Source organism: Ambystoma mexicanum, chromosome 10 (genome assembly GCF_040938575.1).
Source record: "Ambystoma mexicanum isolate Mex_15411 chromosome 10, UKY_AmexF1_1, whole genome shotgun sequence".
NCBI lineage: Eukaryota > Metazoa > Chordata > Amphibia > Caudata > Ambystomatidae > Ambystoma > Ambystoma mexicanum.
The window spans coordinates 1,674,849,794-1,674,862,505 of record NC_090932.1 but is presented as its reverse complement, the minus strand read 5'-3'; the positions used below and the strand labels follow the sequence as shown (position 1 = coordinate 1,674,862,505).

Genomic DNA, 12,712 nt, shown 5'->3' with positions numbered 1-12,712 from the left:
CGACAACAGAGCCCCTGCTCCATTTGACACTGGAGCAGGCCTATTGACTTTTATCTGCCTCTTAGAAAACGTCCTCTGATTCTATTGCCTTGACAAAAGTATTGCCTATGATTTTTATCCACTATTCCCTTGTTTTAATTCTATGTGCTAAGTGTGTTTGACTTCGGGTGTATTTTTTCCCGCGGGTATGCTTTCTTTACGTAAGACCGAACTGTCATTACTGTCAAAAAGTGAACGCATACTAACCCACAGTAACGTCTTTGTTTCGAAACACCAGTCTGTCAAATCCTAATGTACTTACCTTGAATTGACCTGAACAAGAGGAAGTGTTTAGTGAACAGATGGTTTAAAAATAAACGTACTTCTATTTTTCAACCAGAAACCTTGAGTCAGTGTTTGTTTGAGTCACCGTAATTGTAGTCCTTTGTGTAATCCCTATTACTGCTCATTTGCTCTTGAGATAAGTCTGGCTGCTGCGCTACTGCTACCACTATAACTGTGTAGTACAGGCTTGTACCAAAGGTGAACTTGTACTATCACTTGTAGTCTTAGTTGTTTGTAGTGTTCCCTAAGGGTACTGCATATGATTCTGCCTAACACTGCTGTATCTGATGATGGATGACTGGGGAGGATCTGAGGGAGGTGTTTCTATTGGCTGTGAGCAGTATGACCCAAAATGACTGATAGAGCATAAAAGTGATTGAAAGTTTTCAGTTTACGTTTAAACTGCTCTATGTTCGTGAGGATTCGCAGCCTGGCGACAACATGTGAATCTATGAAAGAAAACCGGAGTTACAGGTAAGTAACGTATTCCTTCCTTTGAATTATAGTGCACGTTGTTTAGACCAAAGGGCCTTAAGAGTTACAGCAAGCTGTCATTTATAGAAAATAATGCAATACACCAAAAGAGAAATGGATTTACCTTGACATTCTCATTCATTTATATCTTGCAACAATTCCAAATAAGTCGTTGATGAAAAAGGTCTTCCAGTAGGTGCTATTGAAACAACCATTTAATGCAAGGGTAGTTTGCAAGATAATAATCGGTGCTTTAAATAGTTTTTTCAATAACATCATACAACACACATGCGTATAGTGTGTCCACACACATTCTTGTGCCACACATTTATGGTGCCCTGGCGAGGAAAGAGACCAGTATCTAAGGACAATGTTGTACAAAATAGGAAATCATTTATTTATATAAAATATTTTACACGTGAACTGTACACATGCACACACTCATACAACACTACACTAGAGATTTAGGCCAGTCATTTTTCCCTTGATTTCATAAATCTTGCACACAATATTTGCATTTCTGTACATTATGGTTTTTGAAGAGACAACAAGGAAAGCTTTCATCTTTCAATTACAAGCTTTCCTGATCTTACAAAATAAAGGCATACAGAAAATGACCTAGAAACCGTAAAAAGAACTTACAAATGGACATAAATTACAAAATAGTTAACAAACAAATGCTTGCCAGCAATGTGAATGACAAGGAGAGCCAATATTGAGTGTGCCATATTAACATTTCCATTCTATGGGAACAGAGGATGGTTCCAAAAGCATGAATGAGTTGACTTACCACCCTGTGTACAGGAACTCGCCCACCAGTGTACGCAAGCCTTACAATACACTTTGTTTTTAATTGGTGAGCCTAATTTTCATACTTTCGACTCTAGGGGACTTACACCACCAGAATGTAAAAAGAATGTTCAATTTACAGCTTTCACTTCCACATAAAAAGGACATTCAGAGAAAGTCATCTATTTTGGCAGTTTGGAATACTGATGTTTCTTCACAGTTCAACAGAATATGTATTTTCTGACGGTACATGTTATGCATTGTATGGTGGTGTCTTATTTTCGTCGGGGTATGCCTTACCATTCCTAAAAAGTTATAGCATAGAAATTGACATTTAATGAAGCCAGCAGCACATTACTGCACTATTGGGTTTACACAGTACATACAAGTACACACTGTACACTTATTGAACAGTACAAATAATTGTGCATTAATAAGGCAGAGCATCAAGGCTGAATAAACTAGGAGTTTCAGGGCATCCCTATGAAGGTGAAGCGTCGAGCTTCTGAAGTAGACTTTTTGGCGGGTGGTTTTCCCCTCCCGAGTTTCGGGAGGTTGGCTGGAGACCATAGATTGTTTTGTCAGCCTCTCATCGTGCATACTTCCTTCTCAGGAAGAGTGCTTCTTTTCTAGCACATCCTAGGTGGTTGCTCTTTCGGACTTGGGATCGAGGGACGTCTTGGGCCCCCTGCTGGCTTGTCCCTATGTCACGTCCAAGGAAGTGACTGCATAGTCATGAAAGTCCTAGTTTGATATTCAAAGTAAGATGGGTTGAAGCTTTGCATGTCCGCAGGAGCTTGGCTCATTTTACTGCACCCAGCTTCTTCAATAGCTTCTTGCCTTTGGAAAGGAGACCCATCTTCTTGGAGGACATTTCCCGGCCACGCACTGGGCTCCCGGAACCCAAGGACGAGGGAGGTGACGCCGAATGGAGGTGGACGGTGGGGGACGCTGCTCTCCTTGTCCCAGCGTTCTCAGAAGGAACCTATTGGGTACAGAGGAAGGTTCACATCATTGCAATACATTTCTTGCCAAAAACATATCCTCTTGTATATACAGTAAATTGTCATGAAGCTTAATGGCCCTTATGTATTCTGGTCATGAAAGTTCACGCCTAACATGTTATTTGTAAAAGGAGATGATAGGAAGAGATTCTAACTTTTTGTTGTAATGTAAGAAGTAAACTATATCAATAAATGTATTTCTAAAACATTATTAAAGATATATCCCAAACAAGGCACCTTTGATAAAGCACAGCACTACTGTAATAAAAATGAATTGCACCAAACTGTAAAGCAAAATAAAGTATTACGGCATTTTATCTTGACTAACACCCAACAAACTCGCATTGCAATAATGCATTCAAAGATGCTGTACTTTTATCAAGCAATCTAATCTGACGTGCAAGAGTCCTGATGATCATGATCTGGTTTTAAACCCCTTCAATGACTGCACTAATGCACCAGCGTGTGTTCCTTCCAAAACTATACCAATCGGGTTACAGGCCTTGCATCAGGGCTTTTCACAGAGGCGTTGCTAGTGGGGGGGGTAAGGGGGCAATAGCCCCTGGTGTTTTGGTTGTAGCCCCGGATAAAATCTCAGGAGCTACAACCAAAAGGCTAGCTTTCCCCCAGTCCCAACAGTTCCGACATCGTATTTTTTGGTGGTGTCATATTCTTGCATATTTGAAACCTCACGATTCCCAGTTTCTTCTAAGACAACTGCGGGATAGCATAAACATGCATTAGGACCCTTTATTGATAGCCCCACTTATGCACACCCTACCTTTTGTGTCCAACAAACAAAGGTTCTCCAGCATGGGGTCTGGCATGGATTCACATGCTCATGAATATTCCCTGACGTCAGGCCGGGAATCCTCGGTAAAGAAAAAATCAATATCAGTTTCGTTTCTGATCTGTCTTTCATAGTAGTAACCAATCACTGATCTCTGGGTCATACTTCCCCCAGCCAATGACTGCCATCTACCTAAGCCCCTCCCCTGGCAGCCATCCTCAGATTTTTTCCGCACTTTCCAGTGTTGGGGGTCCTCGTGTTTAAGCTCTCGAGCTTTTACTGCGTTTTCGCGCTTTTTCAGGAGATTTTTCTCATTTTTTTCGGTTAATCGAGCCTCAAGCTCCACCGTTTCTACTTCCGATAACGGGGACCCATTTCGGAATTCTTCTACGCCCCTCAAGGGTGAAGTTTTCGTTGAGTTACACTTCTTGGAGGATTCCAGAAGATCTGTGGCCTACCTCAATGGACATGGCCCAGGACAAGGGAAGCTCGACGCCCGGATCCAAGCTGTTCAGGAGCTGCCCAGGATGCGGATTGCAAAATGTTTTCAAGGAGGACAAGCATTCGAGATGTCTCTACTGCCTTCATGAGGACAAGACGCACGTGGAAAAGGACTGTGCGTTCTGCAAGAACCTGTCGGAATGGACCAAGCAAGATCGTCGTTCCCCCCTCGCCGCCTGGCTGGAGAAGGGCACAGCAGGTGAGAAGGCGATAAAGTCTGAGCGGTCTTCTAAGTCCTGTGAGGGCGCCCCAGCGACGGGGGCCCAACTAAAGGCCAAGCACCGCAAGTCTGCGGGCACCGGGAGCGCCGAAAGGTCGGGCTCCTCGGCTGCCAGGCAGGGCCCGACTTCTCCGGCATGATCAACCACGAGCCAGCGCTCTGGTTCGGGGAAGAGGAAGTCTGAGAACCCGGGTAAGCTTCTGGAGAGGCCCCGGTCGATCTCGAAGGGAGCTTAGGGGGAGCGAGGCGATGACCCTCCCCCCCCCCCCCCCAAGCGAAGGCACAGGACGCACCTAAGGTGGTGAGGGCCTTGATCCATCCTGTCATAACGCCCCCCCCCCCCCCCCTCGGGCCTCTCCGCCCGACGAAATTGGCTCTTTTCACGCTATGATAGCCAGGGCATCCGAGCACTTCCAGCTCTTCGCTGAGGAACAGAAAAAGTAGGGTTTTCTTTACCAACGACGAGAGGCCAAGAGAAAGACTGTCCTCGCGGTGCCGTTGCTCGACGACATCTGGGACGAGGGGCTGGCTATCCTCAAGAACCCTTCCATGACACCCGCCAAGAGGGACAGGTACGAGAAGAAGTACCGGGTCCCTGATGCCGCCCCCTTGTGCCTCAGGGCCCAGCCCACGCCGGACTCTCATCTCGGCAGCGGCCAGGAAGAAAGCAGCGGGTGCGGGGGCTTCAACTTCCACTTCCCCGCCGGACAGCGAGGGCAAGAAGTTGGACTTCATGGGACGACGAGTCATCTCGGCGGCGACCACGATCAAGGCGGCCAATGCCTTAGCGATTGTGGCCCGTTACGACAGGGAGCTTTGGTTCAAGATAGCTCCTCTGCTAGACTTCCTACCGGACAACAAGAGGGCGGAGGCCCTACAGATTATGCAGGAAGGTGAGGTGGCGTCGGATCACGCCATAACGGTGGCAACGGACATTGCCGATACCGGATTTCGCCAATTGGGCAACGGGGTTTGCCGCTGACAACGAGGATGGCTCAAGGCGACGGACGTTCGCCAGGACATCCAGACCAGAGTGTTGGATATGCCGTTCAACGGCAACAACCTGTTTGGAAAGACGGTGCATGAGTCCCTCCAGGCCATCAAGACAGACACAGAAACAACCCGAGCCCTAGGAGTCCTTTAGCAACAGCGGCCCTTTCGGAGCTCTGGAGGCAGACCGGGAGCCCAGCGGTGGCTCTTCTACTTACTGCCAGGCGGCCCGCTCCTCGTCCCAGGAGGCCTACAGAGGCCGCGGAAAGCAAGGAGGGTCTCGCCACCTTCGGCAAGGAGGCCAAGGCGGCAAGGCCTCTTCCAAGCAGGACTGAACCGGCCGTAGCGTCGGAGCACCCCGGTGTGAGGCCGGCTGACGCAGTTCGTCAGCGTGTGGGAGTCCAGCTCCACCGACCGTTGGGTGCTGGACACCCTGGCCCGCGGACACTCGGTGGAATTTCAAAAGAAGTGTCCTCGCATTCCTCCCATGGCCAGGAAGGAGAATCACATCCCTCAACTGCTGTTGGAGGTAAGGGTGATGCTCAAGAAGGGTGCCATCGAGATCGTCCCCAAGAGGCTCCGGGGCTCCGGAGTACACTCAAGATACTTCCTCGTCAGAAAGAAGACAGGCGGTTGGCGCCCCATCCTGGATCTGCGTCGGTTGAACAAGTACATCAAGGCACAGATATTCAGGATGGTCACCCTCCAGCAGGTTCTGGGACAGCTGGAGGAGGGCGACTTCCTATCGTCACTGGACCTGGAGGATGCTTACTTCCACATCCTAAAAGGACACAAAGTTCCTTGGATTCGTAGTCCAGGGGCGTCACTACCAATTCAGAGCCCTGCCGTTAGGATTAAAGTCGGCACCCAGGGTTTTCACCAAGTGCCTCGCACTTGTGGCGGCGCGGCTGCACCTGCAAGGGATCCAAGTCTACCCCTACCTGGACAACTGGCTAATCCGTGCAAGGTCAAGAGAACTCTCCGTCGAACACACAGCGAGGACCGTCCGCCTGCTCATGGAGCTGGGATTCGCCATCAACTACCCCAAATCCCATCTGGTCCCGTCACGGGTAGCACTGTTTCTGGGAGCGAAGATCAATACAGTGAAACAATTGGCATCTCCGTCGGAAGAAAGGACGAAGGCCATTTTGGGCAAGGTGCAGCACCTGTTAGCCACGGATGTGGCCAGAGTGAGGTCCATCAAGTCCCTCCTCGGGATGATGTCCTCATGCATCTACCTTGTGCCCCTTTGCAGACTTCGGATGCGTCCGCTACAAGAGTTCCTCGACGCCCGCTGGATTCAAGCGGCGGGCAGCTTCGAAGACAGGATCCCGCTCGACGAGTTCCGTCGGGCGATTCTATGCTGGGGTGCCCGTGCGCACCTCGCGGCAGGCATGGACTTTCAGGCCCCAGCGTATCAGGAGACGGTAACGACGGACGCCTCCCTGGAGGGATGGGGGGTCCACACCGGAGATCTCCACGCAAGAGGCCTCTGGCTCCTGGAGGAGAGGTCTCTTCACATCAACATCCTGGAGCTACAAGCCGTGTTCTGGGCGCTCAAATCGTTCCTTCCGTCCCTCAAGGACAAAGTGGTGAGGATCTTCACCGACAACACTGTTAGGGAGAATTCTCTGTTTAGGCTGAATTTCCTAACCTAGTGAGTCCCCCAGCAGCTTTGCTGGATTTTTGGGGTTTATTTTTTTCTCCTGCCAAGAGTGAGACTCTTTTACCCTCACTCTTGGACATGATTTGAGTGTGTTTCTTTGAATCTAGATGTGGGCTATGGGGTCTTTTACTCCATAAGGTTTCATGTGTTTTTGTGATGTGTGTTACACAGCACCCTCCGAGCAGTAACACAGGGGTGTCATAGTGACCCCCCAGTATAGACTCCATACCCAGGGACTGACTACTGTCTCCCAGGGCATGTAAAGTCACCATTGACTTTACTAGTCTTAAATTCTGAACAGAACCAGTACAAACCATCATATTGTGGACGTACTGGCTGGGGCAATTCGATTGCCCCAGGGTCTGTTAGTCGAGGGGGCACGTCTCCGTCCCCCCTGATCGAGTTTTTGGCTGGTGGCAGTGGATACTACTTTTTATATTCAACCGCGAATATCTTCCTATGGGATTTCCCATTGTTTTAGGCTACTATCTTTATTTAATTATTTACGGTAGCCTCGAACATACCGCCGGTTTATTTAATTAATATTAATTCTCCGGTTGGTATTTTTTGCCAAAACTTGATTCTAAAATGGTGTTTGTGTTCTCTTCTGTGACTCCAACCCAAGTCGAGCCCTTTATTCCACAGAAGCCCTCCGAAGTGGTGCCACTATGTCTGGGGTACTTACGAGGGGTGGAGGGGAATTTAGGCACCCTGGACTGAGTTGCCTAGGCAACTCAAGTCGCACTCCGTCCTGATTGGCCCAAGTGGTGAGCCGGCCGGCTCACCACTTAGCATGTTTGAGTGACAGCTAGGCTGAGTGAATGGGGGTTTGTTGCATAAAAGCAGGGCTTTGGGGACTGGAACTTCAGAAGTTGCCACAGGACCTAAGAATCAGACGAGGGAGAAGCTGAGCCGACCTGCCACGACACCACGACCGGTGAAGGCCTGCTGGACCGTCTCACCACTTTTCCCAACGACAGAGGAGATCTCCCGCCGGAGAGTCTTCTTCCTTTGACTTTGACTGGAGGGGATAACCAGTTTCACCGTCTTTTCGCTTTCCCGATGTATCTCGTGGCCGCCTTGCCCGTGCTAAGCACCCCGGCAACCGGGATACCACGTTTTACCACGACTGCGAGACAAAGGTACCACCTTTTACCGGAAAACTCCGCGGCTGGTTTCTGCCCTGGTAGTGCAACGACCTTCATCTTTCCTCCACGTCGAGATCTTCTCGTCCCCTGGACGACGACGCAACTTGCAACCACTACCAGGAACAACTGCCGCCGCTGGAGGATCCTTCCCACTTAAGGTACCGTGTCCCGCCTGGCTTCCCTTGCAACCGACTGTACGGGGTAGATTTAGCCCCCGGCTTTCGAACCTGGGTTAGCCTGGGACACCTTGGCTAAACTTTTCTAAGCCTCTCTAAACTCTTTTCTGAACCCTCTGCAAGACTTTCTAAGCCTAGTGTAACTGTGTGATCTTGGGCGCATTTGTGCTCTGCTCTCTCTAAGAGTGGGCCCAGCCTTTGGGCTTTGGCTCACCAGTGACTTTTTGCTCTCTGCCTTGCTAATAGTGTTCCTGAATCGTAGAGTGGTGTAACCCTGCATATCCTGTCTTTTTTCCCTCCCTTTTTCACAACCTTAGTAGAGTGCAATCTAGTTAAGCGCTCACCTCTGTATGAAAATAAGTGTTGTCTTACTGTGATTTTCTAATAAGGAAAAAGGGGTGTATATATCATAATAGTAAGTGTATTTAGACTATTTTACAATAAGAGTGCTGGAGTGTTTCAACTGTGTGTTTATAAATAAATAATTATATACCTTGATACCAAAGCTCTGGTCAGTGTTTGCTTGTATTATTGTATCTGAGTGCCTATTGAGTATACTTTGCATACTGCCTAACTCTTCTTGAGGGAAGTCTGACTGCTCAGCCACAGCTACCAGGTAAATCTGGGTGGTACAGACTGCTACCAAGTGGGTTTACTGCTAACACATGTAGTCTTAAATATTTTGCAGTGGTCCCTAAGGGAACTGCACAGGTTTCTGCCTAACAAACACCACCACGATGTTCTACATCCGGAAGCAGGGAGGAACCAGATCCCCAGCCCTATCCAAGGAGGCCCAGGATCTGTGGCACTGGGCCGTCGCCCAGGGGATGTTTCTGGTTCCCTTCCACCTGGCAGGAATAAAAAACACCATCGCCGACTCACTCAGCAGGGAGCTGCGCTCGTGCCACTAGTGGGAACTACGCCAGGACCAGGTGGATCGGCTCTTTCAACGGTGGGGCAAACCCCAGATCGACCTGTTCGCGACGGCAACGAACTCCAAGTGCCAGAGGTTCGCCAGCAGGTTCGCACAACCGAGGAGCATGGGCAATGCTTTCTCGTTCCCTTGGGACGGCCTGTTCCTGTACGTGTTCCCTCTGTTGCCGTTGTTGCTCCGTCTCATCAACCAGCTCAAGAGGTCCAGGTGCAGGATGATCCTCGTCGCACCAGAGTGGCCGAGACAGATCTGGTTCCCGGACCTTCTGGACTTGTCAGCGTCCCCACCTATCAAGCTGGCGATGGACGTGGATCTTCTCTCCAGAGAAGGAGGCGCCATTCTCCATCACGACCCGGAGTCACTGAACTTGCAGGCTTGGCTCCTGCAGCACTAGAGTTTGGAGGATACGATATTCCGGCTGACTGCAGAGAGGTTCTTGCAAAAGCCAGGGCGTCCTCAACTCTCAAATGCTATGAACATAAGTGGAAGAGGTTCTCTGTCTGGTGCCGTGCACAGAAGATTAACCCTCTGAGGATTACGGCCCCTCAATTATTGCCGTACCTACTGTCGCTGGCCAAAGCTGGACTGGCTCACGCCTCCATCAAGATGCATCTGGCTGCCATTTCCCGATACACCAGAGCTACAGGACGGGCGTCCTTGTGGTCTCATCGCCTGGTGAAGGAATTTATGAAGGGACTATTCCGATCGTTCCCGCCGGTGAAGGCCACCGGCCCCGGCGTGGGAGCTCAACGTGGTGCTGACCAGGCTCATGGATGCCCCATTCGAGCCTATGCATTCGGCGCCGTTGAAGTTCTTGTCGTGGAAGATGGCATTTCTTGTGGCCATCGTCTCCGCACGACGAGTGGGAGAGATCCAGGCCCTATCTTGCAAGCCCCCATACTTGACTTTTCACGACACAAGGGTGGTGCTGAGGACGCACCCCTCCTTTATGCCCAAGGTGCCGTCGGACTTCCACCTCAACGAGCCCTTGGTGTAGCCAGTTTTCTTCCCTTCGTCTCCGGCCGAGAGGACTTTGCACTCGCTGGATGTGGCTAGAGCGCTAAAGTTCTACGTGGACCGCACGAAGAGTTTTCGGAAGACATCACAGCTGTTTGTAACTTTGGACCTGTGAATCAAGGGAAGGCTCTCTCGAAGGCTTCCATTTCCAGATGGCTCTCCGGCTGCATAATAACTGTCACCAGTTGGCAAACCGACCACTGCCCGGCCGTCCGAGAGCCCATTCGACCAGAGCGATCGCTGCTACCACGGCGTTCCTGTCTGGTGTGCCCCTGCTGGACATCTGCAGGGCTGCTACGTGGAGGTCGACGCACACCTTCACAAGATTCTACTGCATCGATCGGGACTCCAGGGAGGAGTCCAGGGTCGGCCAAGCAGTGCTGCGCAACCTGTTCGCTTAAGGTGAGCCTGGTGAGGAGGTAAGAGATGCTTAATGTTGAGTTGTTGTATTGCTTAATGTTGAGCCTGTTGCCACCTCCCGTGATTGTGCATGTGTATACTGCTATGTATTCTTATATTCATGAGCATGTGAATCCATGCCAGACCCCATGCTGGAGAAGCAACAAGTTACTTACCTGTAACTGTTGTTCTCCAGCATGGGTCTGGCATGGATTCACATGCGAACCTTCCCTCCTTCCCCTCTGCGGCTCTTCACTTGGTTTACTGCCACTTTACGTGCTACCAAATCTGAGAATGGCTGCCAGGGGAGGCTTAGGTAGAGGGCAGTCATTGGCTGGGGGCAGTATGACCCAGAGATCATCGATTGGTTACTACTAAGAAAGACAGATCAGAAACAAAACTGATATTGATTTTTTCTTTACCGAGGATTCCCGGCCTGACGACGGGGAATATTCATGAGCATGTGAATCCTTGCCAGACCCATGCTGGAGAACAACAGTTACAGGTAAGTAACTTGTTCCTTTTGGCACTAATGACTGCCTGACAATTCCGAGACATGAGCAAAGACCTGTGAATGGGCAGCACCCAGCAATAGTATCGGTGCCAGGATTGACAAGGATAAGACCTGTGAATGGGCAGCACCCAGCAGTAGCATCGGTGCCAGGATTGACGAGGATTAGACCCGTGAATGGGCAGCACCCAGCAGTAGTATCGGTGCCAGGATTGACCAGGATAAGACCTGTGAATGGGCAGCACCCAGCAGTAGTATCGGTGCCAGGATTGACAAGGACGCACATTGTTTATTGGGTTATTTGTCATTTGAGAGTACCCAGCTCATGTCCCTGTGTCTAATTTTGGATTAAAAAAGCAGATGCCTTTAATAGAGATGCTTTTTTTAAACCTCTCTTTATTGATTTTACAACATGTTAAACCTCCCTCCCCTCCCCCTTGTCCCACTTGCCTCCCCAGACCCTCCTCGTTTCTCGGCAGCTTGCAGTCTCTATGTTCGATTAGCTTGCCCCCCTGTGGTTCGCTTGTTCTGGTCCAGATGTTTCATTTGTTGTGGACAGCGTTAGGTCCTCTAAAATCTCCCTGCCGAAGGCCAAGTTTCCCTCCATTCCATTGCAAATTTCCCCAAATTATTACTCATTGCATTTGTCGCCCCTTCTAGGGAATAGAGGGATTTTTTTTTTTTTTAACGAATGATCGGCTAAAGTCGTTTTTCTGTTAAAACTACACTCAATCGTACAGATGTCAGAGGACCATCCGACTTCCCAGTTCTCCAGAGAGAGACTTTTGAAAATCGGGTTTTATCACAAATGCACAATACATTAAAAAAAATCAGTCTGGTGATAGAGACTGGCTGAATAATGTAAGGGCGGCCATCGCCACCTGCAGATAAGGGTTGTGGTATCATCCTAATGAACACCTTTGGCTACAGCATTGTAGTAATGTGTGTTATCAATATCTAATTACGTTCTGAGAAACCGAATGAGAATAAAATAGTGAGATTACAAAAGATGACGATGAGAGGCTGTTTTAGTACGTTGCTATAGTGACACTCTTGCCAAGAAGCGGAAACCAGACATTCCATGTCAGAACCTCTGCTATATCAATATATTCTGGGAAGCATTCACGCTTCAGATATCTCCCATTGGGAACTACACAGATACCAATCTGGGGAGGGGCTTCCACATCGCTGACATCCATGCATTCGTGTCTATATACCAATATTGAACCGGAGCATAGTCTCAAAGTTGTCGACAAATAGACCGCCACATCAGCCATCTAGTTCTGCTTCTATGGATTCCATTGCGGCGTGGGCTGGAGTGCATGTCTTTATTTAAGAGTACATGCTTTAGACGGATTAAAGATACTCGTATGGGGTTGAGGTTGGATTTGGTGAATGCATGGCCGACTATAGCAACACACAGCTGTGATATACACAGATCAAACTTCAGACAGTGATCTGTATGAAGAATGCAGCTCGTTTATCTTATCGATGGCACATGAACAGACAACATTGCCCTTTCTGGTTTGAAGATAGTGGCTACAAAAAATACATTACACACAGAACTGTACAGAAAGTAGATGGCCAGAGAATTCCTCCTGCAGTTTTCCAATTATCACCCCAAGTATTGAATCTAATTTGCACTAAGGTCGAAGAAACTATACCAAGAAGGGAGATTTATTTTGAAAAAACCACTCAAAATCTACAGTGGGTAGTAGAGGGCATAGTGGCCCGTACAAAAACATGTCCAATGAGAAACTCGTCTGTGT

At 49.0% G+C, this 12,712-nt stretch overlaps 1 protein-coding gene across 23 annotated transcripts in view; it reads right to left on the bottom strand.

Moving 5' to 3' along the window:
* Window positions 1-1,171: 1,171 nt before the first annotated feature.
* The window catches only part of RIMBP2 (RIMS binding protein 2), a 2,252,680-nt gene continuing 2,241,139 nt past the window's right edge, over window positions 1,172-12,712 (bottom strand). For 16 of the 23 annotated variants that reach the window (XM_069620091.1, XM_069620088.1, XM_069620089.1 and 13 more), the window contains one exon: window positions 1,172-2,572. In XM_069620091.1, coding sequence (XP_069476192.1) covers window positions 2,390-2,572 — 183 coding nt within the window. In that variant the 3' untranslated portion in view covers window positions 1,172-2,389. The remainder of the gene's footprint in view (window positions 2,573-12,712) is intronic. The other 7 variants (XM_069620095.1, XM_069620096.1, XM_069620098.1 and 4 more) reach the window with 1 other exon arrangement.